The sequence below is a fragment of the Anthonomus grandis genome, chromosome 14 (genome assembly GCF_022605725.1).
Source record: "Anthonomus grandis grandis chromosome 14, icAntGran1.3, whole genome shotgun sequence".
NCBI lineage: Eukaryota > Metazoa > Arthropoda > Insecta > Coleoptera > Curculionidae > Anthonomus > Anthonomus grandis.
The window spans coordinates 5021834-5036585 of record NC_065559.1 but is presented as its reverse complement, the minus strand read 5'-3'; the positions used below and the strand labels follow the sequence as shown (position 1 = coordinate 5036585).

The 14752-nt window shown below is 33.7% G+C and overlaps 1 protein-coding gene across 3 annotated transcripts in view; it reads right to left on the bottom strand.

The window, feature by feature from the left end:
* Positions 1-14752, bottom strand: part of LOC126744537 (serine-protein kinase ATM) — a 66370-nt gene that overhangs the window by 1828 nt on the left and 49790 nt on the right. For all 3 annotated transcript variants that reach the window (XM_050451979.1, XM_050451981.1, XM_050451982.1), the window contains exons 23-29: positions 13128-13521; positions 12876-13071; positions 11594-11792; positions 11325-11539; positions 10664-11268; positions 2425-2804; positions 2020-2272 (exon numbers count right to left, since the gene is read on the bottom strand). In XM_050451979.1, coding sequence (XP_050307936.1) covers positions 2020-2272; positions 2425-2804; positions 10664-11268; positions 11325-11539; positions 11594-11792; positions 12876-13071; positions 13128-13521 — 2242 coding nt within the window. The remainder of the gene's footprint in view (positions 1-2019; positions 2273-2424; positions 2805-10663; positions 11269-11324; positions 11540-11593; positions 11793-12875; positions 13072-13127; positions 13522-14752) is intronic.

Sequence of the window (14752 nt, the reverse complement as noted above, 5' to 3'; positions counted from 1 at the left end):
GGAGCTAAAGCCAGCCGATCATGGACAAGTTGTACCTTTTGCAACTGGATCCTAGAGAGGGAAACATGCCAGTTTTTGCAGTAAAATCATTTCTAGTGACGAGACTCATTTCTACTTGAACGGTTATGTAAATGAACAAAATTGTCGCATCTGGGGCAAAAAAACCCTAGGCAAATCCACGAAAAGCCAATACATGCTCAACGTGTCACAGTTTAATGCGGTTTTTGGGTTGGGTTGAGTGCAACTTTGGTGGTATCATTGGACCATATTTTTTTGAAAATAAAGACGAACAAGCTATTACAGTAAACGAAGAACGATATCAAACGATGATTGATGGTTTTTTTATAGAATGAAATAATGGATATGAATTTAGATAATATGTGGTCCCAACAAGATGGTGCGACATGTCATACAGTACGAAACAAATTGAACTTTTGCGTACACGGTTTGGAGGGAGGATTATCTAAAAAAATAGCCAGCTAGAACATACGATTTAGCGCCACTGGATTATTTTTTGTGAGCATATATAAAAATATACAAAGCTTATACAAAAATAATACCTAAACTGTAAAAATGTACAGGCATAACTGTTGAAATGTGTTTAAAGGTAATGGAAAATTTCAATAAAAGAATTGTCGTGGTGTGGTGGCCATTAAAAATAAAAAGCAAAGCAAGAAAATGCGTGGAGGTAGAAGGTTATCTTTTTGAACACTTATAATAAAGATTATATGTTATTATTATGTTTATTTTTAATATGGGTATCAAGATAGTATAGTTGTATACAAATGGTTTATGTAAGATGGTTTGTTGACCTTTTTGTATCTTATGTCTAATATTCGTAAAAGTTTCTGTCAATAAATTAATTTCCGCTGCTAGATATCAATGATTTGCAATAAAAAACATCACGAAAGTGTTTTGTTCACAAGTTTGTTCTTTTTTTTTACCTTCTCACCTAAACAAAACAAAGGTAAGGACACAAAGTCACGGTCTCATCAAATCCATATAATTTTTTAAAAGCTACACGTGTTTCGCTCCTATCGGAGCATCATCAGGCCTAGACCTACACAAATCACATTACAACTAACAACAAAAAAAACCTTTTTTCACGTGTAGCTTTTAAAAAATTATATGGATTTGATGAGACCGTGACTTTGTGTCCTTACCTTTGTTTTGTTTTCGTTTGGTCTCTTAAAGAAAAATGGATGATACGTTTCTATTCTCGCCTAAAAATGTAGTTCAGGGCCGTATCATGGTTAAATAAATATGAAATATTCTGGTGATGGCATTTTCTGTACGAAACTTATAGTGGTTTAAGAGTGAGGCAAGGATTTAATTAAATTGAAAAAAAATGAGGTCGGTATTTTAAAAAAGTAAGTTGATGATGGTAGCCAGAAGCCGAAACGTCAGATTCAATATTTAATCTTAGTAAGTTATAGAGCAAAAAAAGTGGCCACGAAAATGTGTTTTTCATATTGAGTTATCTTAACAAACAAAGCCAGGAAAAAATAAAAACCAAAATTGAAAATTCCGGTTTTTTTCGAATATTTTCGGAATTTCTTAAAACGCAAAACGGCATTTTATTGAGCATCAAATTGAGCAATTTTCCCTCGATTTAACCGAACCTGTATCTCTTACGGTTTCCGAAATCCCAATAATGCGCGTCGAATTCGAGCCATCCTGTACATACCATCTTACCTAGGACATGACTAGCCCTGTTTCTATTGCGTTATTTGCGTTATTAACAGTATTTTACTGATTCATGCAGTCAGTCTTGACGTGTACAGTGTCTTTTAAACAATTAAATAATACAAACATTCTTAAAAATGTAAAAAATACGATTTCCCACTATTGTATTTTAGGGCTCAATTCTATTTTTTAATAAGAAAGAAACAAAAATGTAAAAACTGAAAGAATTGAAAAAAAAGACGTCGAATCTTCCAATAGCCAATTTTAAATAAGAAACTTTTTTTACATTCTTGACTCATTACTAATTACATTAATCACAAAACTATTACTCACCAAAATCGATATGTATAACCTCGGCAGTTTGCTTGTCAATAAGAATATTACTAACATGTCGATCTCCAATACCAAGGATATAGCCACACATACTAGTTGTAGCGACGCTGTGTATATAAGCCCTCTTTCTCTCGTACCACACCGAAGGTTGCCTGAAGTGGGTTTCAAAAAACTTATGGAAAACTGGTTTAAATTCGGAACAGATTGAGTTGAAAACTTCGAGCTTCGTTTCAACGGATTTGTCTGAACAATTCTAAAAGATAAACAGAAAATTATTATTGTATAGGAGAGCCCACATAAGAAACCTTTTCTCAGGATCTATTACAAAAAAAAATTATTTAAGTTTTATTGTACGATGCTATATGTACCTTATATATTCTATTAGTTTAATTCAAATATTAATACCTTAAATTTCGTTCGGCATTCATTAGGCGTTTTGTCCTGAGGCCTAAACTCCCTATGGGCGCCCATATATTCAATATCCTTGCTACCAGTTAGGTAATCTCCTATAGGCATACTATTGGCGACCCACTCCAATATCCCACTTCGCATGGACAACGGTACGATTTTATATGTTCTGATCAGCAAATCCTTGGTTTGCTTATTGGTAGATAGTAGGTCGGTCATTATTGTGAACACTTGCTGCATGACGGCGTCCTGTCTCAAGTCATCCTGACCTTTCACTAGCTGGTAATGGCTCTTACCGTTAGTGCAGAGACATTCTATTCGTTTAGGTGCATTGATGCCTCCCACGGTTTTGTATTTGTTTGAGAACTTTGAAATACCTAAACGAACAAACAAGTTGTTATAAATAGAACCATTCTTTCTTCAAGAGACACAAAACAAAATAAAAAGTAAAAAACTTCAAGTCAGGGTTTTATTAAACATACAGTCTGGAAAACTACCTTTTACAGGTAAATGAATTTCCTGGTTGAAAAAATCTCGAACATGTCAATTTTTTTGAATTTTTTGCATGTTTTCAGGTTTCTGCAAAAGATATAGGGTGCGTCAAGAAGACTGGTCAGCTGTCAACTTTATTATTTTAAATAGAACACCCCATATATTAATCAATTTTTGAATTCTAAACACATTTCATGTATCATACATTATTACCAATCTCAAACTGTTTTCGAAATATCAATAATCAACATTTTTAAAAACTTTACCAGGCTTAAAATCTAAATGATTTAACTCGGAGAAATATGAGTTGCACTTTCCTATCTTATTTTTTCATACGCTATCGTTAACTTTAGATTTAAGTGCCGCTTAAATAAAAAAAACAAATTCCTAGTTTGAAATTGTCAAGCAAATAATGCCCTTTTTTAGTAAAGGTATTGGAATAGAAAATTTGGTAGAAAGTTTAATTAAATGTTCAAAATGCTTTTCAAAATTCTTGCACTTCCTGACAATAGAAGGAAAGGAAAGAAAGAAGGAAGATTGAAATTACATTTGTCAATAACGTTTCGAATCATTTCTTGTGTAATTTGGCCAGCTTTATTTGTTTTGCGTTGTTTTAAGTCAGGTTTTTATATTTTCAGGTTTAGTGACAAATACTCTATTTTTCAAATGGCAGTAAGAAAAGTGATCTAAAAGGGTGAGGTACCCCCCTACCCCCCTGTCTATCTATCTATGGGGGAAAAGAAAATTTAAATAATCACGCACCTCTCGTCTATAGTGCGGAAGGCCTCCTTTTTGTTAAAACTACACTTTTCTGTAGTTTTGACCAGCCAAATGTCTAATTTCAGAAACAATGCGGTTTTGACCCATTTCTAAATACTTTACAGAAGTCAGGGATATAGGGTGTTATACATGAAATGTGTTAAGAATTAATCATAGAATCCAAAAATGCATTAAATCATTCATAAAAATCTCACTCAGAAGAGGAGGGAGGCAAAATCCCATTGCTAGTCCAATAGCTTATCTAAAAAACTTGTTATTAAAAAATTGTGATCAAGTACTAGCTTGAGAAGTGTTAAAAGAGCATCAACAATAAATTTGTCAAGTGTTGACTTAAGCAAAAGATCTCTGACCAAATCAAGGCAATCACCAGGTGGAATACTCGGAAACAAATTTTTAACATCTCTAATTTTTAATTAACTCTACTGAATTTTTTGTCGAATAAGCGCTTCTAAAAGCAGTTACATCTCTTAGTGTGGTATTTAACCGCACTGAGAGATCCATGAGATTCACCACCTTAAAGTTGCTGGATCGTTCCCCACTTGTGACATTTAACGTTTTTACTTTTTTATATGTTTAATTTTATCTAAGGTGAATATTGTGAACCTAACCTAGCTATAGATTTGTTGCTAATAGTAATGCGATCTGTATAGGTGTATGTCTAGGTAAAAAGTTTTTAGGCTTGATGATGCTCCGATAGGAGCGAAGCAAGTGTAGCTTTTTAAAAAAAAATGTAAATATATTTTTAATGAGCTACTGACTTAAGTTTTTTACTTTTGTTTTGTAAGTTATTATAGAGATATTGCAAGTTGCGAGATTATAAGCAAAAATAGTGGTCTGTTGATCGAAGACTAAAAGCTAAATTATTTTGGACAATTAACGTAAGATCTTTGCAGGTTATTTTGAAGTGACAATTAGTATAATTGTTTTTAAAATAAAATGTTGAGGTTTACTTTAACACTTAAGAAACCATTGCTCAGCAGTATGGCAAGTGTTTTAGTTAAAAACTTTCCACATATACAGTAGTGGCAGAAAGTAGAGCAACTTTTAAAAAAATTAAATTTCTTAACAACTAACAAAGGAATAACAATGATATTTATCCACAATACTTTTGGTCAAGTAAGTAGTCTTAAATCAGATAAGAATTGACCTTCTAAATATTTCTGTTTATTTTTAAACTGATAAGAATTTGTGTACCTGGCAAAGTGGAGCAACATTTTTCTTAGAACTTACAAATCGAATAATATTAGTTTAATTCCAGCTGTTTACCGGTTGCATTAAAAGCAAAGTTAGTTTACAATGCCTAGAGGACGGCCTTTATCCGTTGATTTAAAAACACGAATTATAGACTGTCACAAAAATGGTGAAAAACGAATCAATATTGCAAGAAGATTTAGTTTGAATAAATCTATAGTATCGCGAATAATTTCACGTTATGTGAAGCATGGACTTGTTTTACCTAGAAAAAACAGGAAGACCAAGAAAAACCGATAAATATCAAGATAAACAAATTTTGAAAATATCTCAGAGTGATCCATTTTTGGGTTCAAGTAAAATAAAGCAGCGTTTATCAGAAGAATTAGGCGTTCAGGTATCTTCAAGGACAATAAGAAGTAGATTATGCGAGGCCAAATTATTTGCAAGACGTCCAGCAAAAAAGCCCTTATTATCTGCAAAAAACAGACGATCCCGTCTTCTTTTTGCTCGATCTCATTTGCACTGGACAATTAATGACTGGAAAAAGATAATATTCAGCGACGAATCAAAGTTTAATTTGTTTCAAAGTGATGGAATAGCATATGTTCGACGTCCTGCAAACCAAAGGTTAAATCCCAGATACACTTGTCCAACAGTAAAACATGGTGGTGGATCAGTTATGGTGTGGGGCTGCTTTTCCGGTTTCGGAATGGGGCCACTTCATAAAATTGATGGGATAATGGATAGATTTATGTACAAAGATATTCTGGAAAATTAAATGGTTCCATATGCAGACGAGAAAATGCCCCTTAGGCACATTTTTCAGCAGGACAATGATCCAAAGCATTCTTCTAAATATGTAAAGGCTTGGTTTAGACAGCAATATATTCAAGTAATGGACTGGCCAAGTCAATCACCAGATTTAAACCCCATCGAGAACCTATGGGAAATTTTGGATAGGAAAATAAGGGGGAAAACTTACAAAAATAAGGACGAATTGTTCAATGCATTACACGAAGCTTGGATTAATATGGACCCAGTAATAATTTCTAGGTTACTGCAATCTATGCGCCACCGTTGTGAGGAAGTTATCAAAAATGATGGATATTTTACAAAATACTAAAATTGTAATTGTATTTCAGTTTTTACTAAAAGAAAAACATCAATTCTTAAAAAGTTGCTCTACTTTTTTCTGTCCCAGAATTAAGACCCCAATACATTGGACGAAAGAAAGGCTTAACGTTCAATTCTCTTGGCAACAGCTCACAAACTACAAAGAACATTCCAAGTTGTATGACGAAAAACAGGTGCTGGAGCAAGCTTTAGAGGATCCTCTAAGCACAAATTAAAGAACATGATATCAAGGAATTAAAAAGAGACACAGATGTTTCGCTCGGAAAATAGCGTGCTACCTGAAGAATTGAGTGTTGCAGGAAACAAAAAACCAAGACCGCAGTATTACATACATAGTATCGGAGTATGTACGTATCCATTGCAGCATTGGATACGTACATAGTATCCAATGCTGCAAGTTGCCGAGTTACATAAAAATATTATTACGAGAATTGAAACTTAGGAGAGTTAGGAGAGTTATATGCTTACATACAAAGCCATATAGATAAACTCTGCCTATGGGCAAAAAAATGGAAGATAAAGATCAATGAAGACAAGACGGAGGCAATACTAATCACAAAAAAATAAGATCGCGATATTCCAAATCTGGTGGTATTGGGCACGGAAGTCCCCTGGAAGAGCAAGATTCGCTACCTAGGGGTTTTCTTTGACAATAAAAACAATTTTAGCCTTCATATAAAAAGGCAACTTAATCAATGCAATGGCCTGGTACAGAAACTTTACTCCTTTCTGGGTCGAAAGAGCAAGATGTCGATTGAGAATAAACTTCTTGTGTACAAGCAAATTATCAGACCTAAACTCCTCTATGGCTCATGCGTGCTAACTAACATTACAAAAACAAACCTCATTAAATTAGAACGATTTCAAAACAAAACCTTAAGAATAATCACAAATTCACCTATATACGCAAGGAATATTGACATAAGAGAGGACCGCCGCATCGAGACCATAGAGGAGTTAAAAAAAATGAAACACACAAAATTTAAAGAACGCGTAAGGTCTCTTGAGAATGAAGAGTTAAAAAAATTCTTACTAAAATGGCGGGAAAACCAACCATGGAGAGGCGTTTTCTCTTAAACATGACCTAAAAATAATACCCAAACAAAGCGCAAATTGTCTTCTCTCCGACTCTGCACAATCGACCTCATTCAAAATGCCACTCGACGGTCAAAACGCAAGTGACACCGGTTAAAATGCTATGTTTTCTCCGCTGCTAATTGCAAGGTAACAGATCACCAGCTTTCGCTTTGGGGAGGCGTGGCCTCCGCTTGGGCGAGCCACCAATCCCAGAGCGATCCCACCTTATAAATATAGCCCACCTTTTCACGATGCATGAAACATACGAAGAATTCCACGCGAAATTCAAAAATGAAATAAAAAAAGGTGCTTTCATTTAAAAAAAATGAAGTTGATGGTCGTACTGTATATACAAACTTCACGTACAAAAATGCGCAACTTGAAATAAAAATCGACGGGTCCAAGCGTTAACAGTTCTTAAACAAAAACTAAAATGTACAATTATATCAACATCATAACCAAAACACACAAATGTTAACTTTCAAAATTACCATAAAACACCATACCACACAGTGGCGTGTGGTGAGGTTTGGGCCAGGAGGGGCACAGTAAAAAAATAAATTTTTGCAATGCCACGCCTAAAACTCGTTAAAAAATGGTTTCTTTTTTTTTAATAATGATATCATATGAAACAAAAAAAACGAAAACAATGGCACGTTTTGAATAAAAGTTTACCTATCTTTTTTACCTAAATTGAATCCAGGGTCGATTGAACTCAACGAAAAAAAAACTGTAATATCAGAGTAGTCTTTTAATATCATATAAGTCAGTTCACTAAGAATAAAGGCATTTTCTTAGTACGAAAAAGGAACCATAAAAATAAGGTAAGTATTTACTATTTACATGGATTATTGTTATGTTTAGGTATATTTTAGAATACTAATTTCGAGATCATTTTATTGTAATAACATATTTACACATTATAGACAAGCGAGAGGAGCTATTTTTTAAAACAGAAATCCGCTCTACGGTCCTTGGAAATAAATTTTTCTAATACTTTGTCATCAAAATTATTTATTTTATGCACCAAATTTAGATTAATGAACATCATAGCCGGAGCATTTAGTCTATCATTAAGCATGGTATTTCGCAAAAATGTCTTTATGCGTTTAAGCGTAGAAAAAGTACGTTCTGCTTCTGCCGTGGTCATTGGAGTTGTCACGATAATTTTTAATATTTTTGATGTTTCAGTAAACGTCTCATGAAGGGTGTTATTCATGATAACTGAAAGAAGATTCATTGCTCTAACAATTTCTTTTAAATCATCTCTCGAATAGATTACCTCTAATTCTGTTCTTAGCCTTGATTTGGTCAGCATTGGATAAAATGAAGCTACATCATCTAAAACTGCTACAGGAAACTTTTTGAAAATTCTGAATATTTTTCTGTATTAAACAGGTAAGAGGCTTGCAAATGACCCCGATAGGAAAAACGATCCTTCATTTGAGTTGTAATTGTATCACAAATTTCTTTGGCAATAACACTTCGAAAATTATCATCGGTTCGTCTTTTCTTAGGCGTAGGAAATTCGGATTCGACAATCTTTTGAATCGATTCAGTTTCATTTTGGATATTAGAAATATTTTTCTTAAAAATTAACAAATCTTTTTGCAACTGAACGCTGTCTTCATTTTTAGATTGAAGCTGATTATACAGTATGTCAACGTGTGGTAAAATTCTGTGAAAAAGTGTTAACCAAAATACAAACTCTGGATCTTCCAATGCTCTTCGTAGACCGGAAGCTTCATTTGACGTAACGCCTTTTTCACACCTACTTTCAATTTCTTCAAACACTTCTATAAGTTTTTCGCGATTTTCAGAAACAAAATGAACTGTGCGAATATTATAGTTCCATCTAGTAACAACCGCTCTTGGTAATCTTTTATTTATGATTTCTTGTAAAACGTCACACCGAGATGAGTTTGAAAAAAAAACAGGTATTGCTGAGAGATTACTAAAGAACACGCGAACTTTAGCGTTTTGTGATGCCGATTTCTGCATTATTAGGTTTAATTGATGGGCATAACAATGAATGAAATGAGCATTTGGGTATTTTTTTTTAATTTGAGCTTGAACACCGTTGTTCAAGCCGCTCATAACATTTGCACCGTCATAAGTTTGTGCTATCAATTTTTGAGGAGTTTTTAAAACTAGGGGATCAATTTGATCTTCTATGCATGTTTTTAATCCAGTGGCTGTTTTATCTGTAACCCTTAAAAAACCCCAAAAATGTTACCTTAATATTAACACCATTTGACAATAATTCGAGACATCAGTGGTTTCGTCGCATTGGATTGATAAATAGTCAGCATTTTCAATTTGCTTGCAAATTTCTTCTCTACATACTTTTAACATACTATCGAGAATTTCGTTTTGGATAATATTTGAGGTCCCTTTAAAAACAGTAACCGTACGCAAGTGTTCCTTTAATGTATTGTCGAGCTCTGCAGTAAAGTTAATTAGCTCTTTAAATATTCCTTGATTTTCTGAGGATTCTCTTTCATCATGACCTCTAAGTGCTAGTTCAAAAGCACTACAAAATTTTACACAACTAATTATCCTTTTTAAAATATGACGATTTTTCTCGACCTTATTATTATGTAAAACAATACTTTCTCTGTAAGCAGAGCTTAATTGTGTCATAATATTAACCTTACCGAGTATAGCTAAAGCAGTGCAAGAATTGATGTGGTCACGAGACGATTCATGTTTTCTCATTTTCTCAGGAAGATGGTGTAAATCACTGATTCCTTTCCTTGCCCAGTTGGAATCCATTCTAGAGTCAGCTTTAAAAAACAACAGACACGGGAAACAGAATAACAAATTTCTTATTTCACACCCACATATCCACTTATTTTTTTCATAAATATCCTTTGAAAATCGTCGGGTAAAAGATCTGTTCTCGGCTTTTCGCGTACTAGTTTACGTTAAATTTAAATTTGGCAAGGGCCTTCCCAGTTCTTTAATTTTTACCTTATCGGCCAACGGCAGTCTATCAAAATTGATTTCAATATTATCTACAGTATTCATCATAAAACGTAAAAAAATCCTCAAAGCCAAATAGGTATAACGATACCACCAACACAAAAATCGATAATATCGACAAAACAGTACCTCGTTAACAACGAATTGCCAATTAAAACGGGCCTTTCCTTGCAGAATAAAAACATCAGGCCGCAGAAAATCCGCGCCCTAATTGACCTTATGCAACCTGAATATTACAGGGCCTCGTGCATGCTCGCGCCGCCGAAATCCTACATCGGTAGTATCAGTACATGTCGAGGCGGGCGGCGCAGTTTTCGCGCGGCCCAGCCATATGATTCAATCTTCTCACGTGTGCACGTGCCAACGAGGACGAAGAGTTAGAGATAAGAGCGAATGTGATGGTTAGATACGATTTTCTTTAGTTTAAATTTTTACTTAGTAACACAATGTAAAATGTAAAAAAAAATTGGTGTTGCACATTGTCTTGGAGGGGCGCGCGGCCACGCGGCCTTATGGAGCAACCGCCACTGATACCACAACCAATATTTTTATAATATCTATAAATTTCACTTACCAATTATGTGATTATAATCATTTGTCTTGCTAACGGGCAACGAAATCGTAGGCACCAAAATATCACTATAATCCTTTATTTTATGAATTTTTAACTTCGAAGGTATATTAAATTCGGTTTTTCGAGAATTTCCCGAGTGGCTTGTGTCAACAAAATATGCCAATTCAATCAAGGCTTCGGCTACCCTCAGCATTTTATCAATGAGTACGTTTAACCCGTTTCGGTTCTTAAGTTTCTTGATCAGACTTAGGGCAATTGTGCTTCTCTCATTTTGGGATATTTTTGCTTTGGGATTCGTATATTCCCTATCTTTATTGGCATTAACTAAAGCTAACAATAAGGGTAGCGTATGATGTGGATGATCAACAGCGCATTTTTCTATAATTTGATTAATTTGTTGGCCAAATATGTCATGGAAACTCGTAGATATGTGAGGGATAAGTTGGGGTAACATGGTGATGTATTTGTAGGTCGGAATTCCTTGAACCATGCTTTTTAGGTAGTCGAGCAAATTCTTGTTATCGCGGTTATCGAGGAACAAGGCCATTACTCTGAATATTTTAATGTTGTTCAGGTCTGAGGTGGACAGGTTCTTGATGTAATATCTACAAAGAGACGACAATGTTAAAACTGCTTTTTATGAACTTAATAAACAAATTACTTTACTGCTTGCAGCAAAACCAAATCCTTATCCTTCAACGTAATATTCACTTCATTTTCGTCAATTCTAATCTGCTTTTGATGTATTATTTGGGCTTTTCGTTCGTCGTCACTCTTTTTTCGTTTCTGGTCGTTCAGCGCCTGCGCCATTTCTTTGCAACTCTTTATGTTTGACAGTTTCTTTTGGAAAAGGTCCGACTTTATATAACTCATGATCTAAAAGTGAATCGAGTGACATAAACTGATGCGATTTTAAAAAAGAAATCTTACTTGTTGGTATTCCCTGTCAGCAAACGTTGCAATCTTGTCATAAGTGTCTTCGAGGTTTTTTATATCTTCAGGGGTCAAGCTGTTCTGGATCCGTTTGTATATTTGGATGGAGGAGTTGAAGCTGTTTAAAATCGACGTTCTATCCGAATACATTTCCGCCATGTAGATGCCTTGAAGTTTCAGACAGCCAGCTTTCAATCTAGATAGAATAAGTAATACATTATTTTGATAATTACAATAATAATGTCTTTATTTGTAAATACATGCTTGGCGAAGTTGAAGGTACGCTTCCGTACTCATGAACATCATGAACGCAAAATTAGGAATAAGGCAGGAAGCACACATAAATATCATACAATTTCCGGTAAAATATTTCGATCGTTCAAATAAACTAGTTTTATGACTATAGAGTAGGTCATATCTAGAAATGTGTCTCATTTACTCCCCACAAAAATATTTATATAAATTTGTCATGGACCTACATTTCCAGACAATTTTGTATTCCAAATTCTCTGGAAATGCCTTTTAAATTTTTTTTTTACTCTGAGTTGCTAAATTTAATGGTTTGGTATAATGGATTGGGACATTTTTTAAATAATTTAATTAAACAATACCAAACTGTGATGCGTTCTCCTTAGACCATAAACAAAATGGACCAATACAACATCACAAAAGTTAAACTGTATAGATAGTACTAAGCAGTCACAAAGAGTTTTCTGCAATTGAATATTCAAGAGTTGTGTTTAATTGAAAATTAATTAAGTAAATGCTTTCTTAATAAAGTGATTGACATGATGTAAAAATCACAGATCTACGACATTTCGCACATTGATGACTAATAAAATGCAATTTTAAAAAACCGAGTTTTGGAGAGAAAAAAAGAAATTTTATATTCCTTCTTGGCATCATTTTGAAAGGGAAACTGCACTTTCCTTTACCTCTTTTTCTCAGCTACAGGATTAGTACCTAGATTAATTAGTCATTTGTGTGAATTAGACCTTCTATCTAATTATTTAAACAAAAAAGCATCTATAAGTGGGTGTGGAAAATAACCGGAACAAAAGGAAGTATAAATACTAGCCAGAAAAATATTTGTTTTATATCACGAAAATCAGTTGATAAATAAAATAAAAAATAAAAATAAAGTGTCCAGACTGTGGAAAGTCTTTTACTATTTTACTAGTCTTACAATTTTCCAGTCCTCTTTAGAGTTAGAAAAGTTTAAAACTAACAGGACATATATAAAGTGATTTACAGGTACAAACAATAAAATATTAGTTACCTGGGCGTAATACTTTCATCTTTACTCAAATTTCTTAAAAGTTGCTGAGCAATCATTTTATCCTTGTTCAGCCAAGCTAATTGGGCTTCCCTAAACTGTAGCTCGTGCTCAATCGTTCGATCTAAATTAGGCAACTTCCTTATGTTGATGATGGCATTTTCCGCGACTCGGATATGCAATTCTTCTTTGGCATAATCTAATATATTAAAACATTTCAAAAATGATCTCATACTAAAAAAACAACCAGTTTACCTGCAAAATCTAAAACCAAATCGAAATATTGCTTCAAAAATCTGGGCTCCCTTTTCACGTACTCCCCCAAAATAGTCATTCTTTGAGCTGCAATCGGTTCAACAAATTGAAAGTCGTTCTTTCTTATAATAACGTCCTGATTCTGCCATTTGGCGAGTACATCCTCAAAATTGCCAGATTTTATTGCTTTAAAGCTGTCTTCCAACTCGACCAGCGATTGCAGCTGTGACGAAATCGGATAGATATTTTTACTGCTTTCCAGACTGGTATGTTTTAAATTATTTATAACGCAATTGCTCAATTCAGTCTTCGACGTTTCGAACGTGTAATGGTCGTTTTCACATAGGGCCTTTAATGAGGCGAACTGATATTTGCTGTACTGGTCTGAAGATCTCTAAAAATTAAATAAAATACTTTATTATTATGTAGTTTTATACATAAAAACAGGATATAGATTATAAAATATAAAAGTAAACAATAATAGAAACAAAGTGTATTAGTAAACGATCGACCTTATATAAAGATTTATAAAATTTTAGGTCTGTCAATATTATAAATCGCTATCCTGAACAAATCTCAATTCCCCTCTGGTATATAATAAATAATTCTTTTAAGCAGGATGTTTTTCTAACAAACCTTAAATTAGCTTAGTAAAGCCCTTATACAAAAAAGAAGATGCCAGAATGCTACAGGCCTATTACTGTAGCATATAGTATAAGTAGCTCAAATATTAAAATACACGTGAGGCTTGTAAGGTATTCTAAACTATTGATGTAATAAGTTTCAGTGGGTTAATGACATAAAGGAAGTGAGTAAAAAATAAAATTTAATAGACAATAGTCAAATTTAGAGAAAACTAATCAGAATAATGTTGAACACTTTTCAAAATTGTGACCTATAAAAGTGATACATTTTTTATTAAAAGCTTTTCTGTTCCCTTACTGTTAGTGACAAAATGTTGTATATTTTTACACTAGGATAGTGAAACGACCTAAGGTGTAGGTTGGTAGTACTATCTGTACTACCAAGCTTTTCTGTTCCCTTACTGTTAGTGACAAAATGTTGTATATTTTTACACTAGGATAGTGAAACGACCTAAGGTGTAGGTTGGTAGTACTATCTGTTAAATTTCTTTCAACATTAAACCTGTTAGATTAAAATTGACTAACATATACACCTATTTCAGGGTTTTCGCGTATAAAATGATAAACACTTAAAATGTATAAAGATCGAATTGCCATCATTGCCTACAAGAGGTACGTTGACGATGTTTGTCTCGTTTGGGGTGGTAACGATAATGATTTGCCCGAATTTTTAACGTTTATTAACTCCCTAGACAAAAATATAACTTTTACGCTGGAAAGGGAGGTAAATCAATGTCTGCCATTTTTGGACTTACTTTTGCGAAGAAAGGACAATACCATTTCCTTTCAAGTCTATAGAAAACCAACCGCACCGGACAGCATGATTCAATTTGACTCTCTTTCTCCTGGACAACATAAATTTGCTGCATTTAATTCTCTGCTATACACATTATTTAAATTACCGGTGTCTAACGCACCATTTCAAAAAGAATTAAACATCATAAAATCTGTTGCTATTAATAATAAATTCCCAATTTCAAG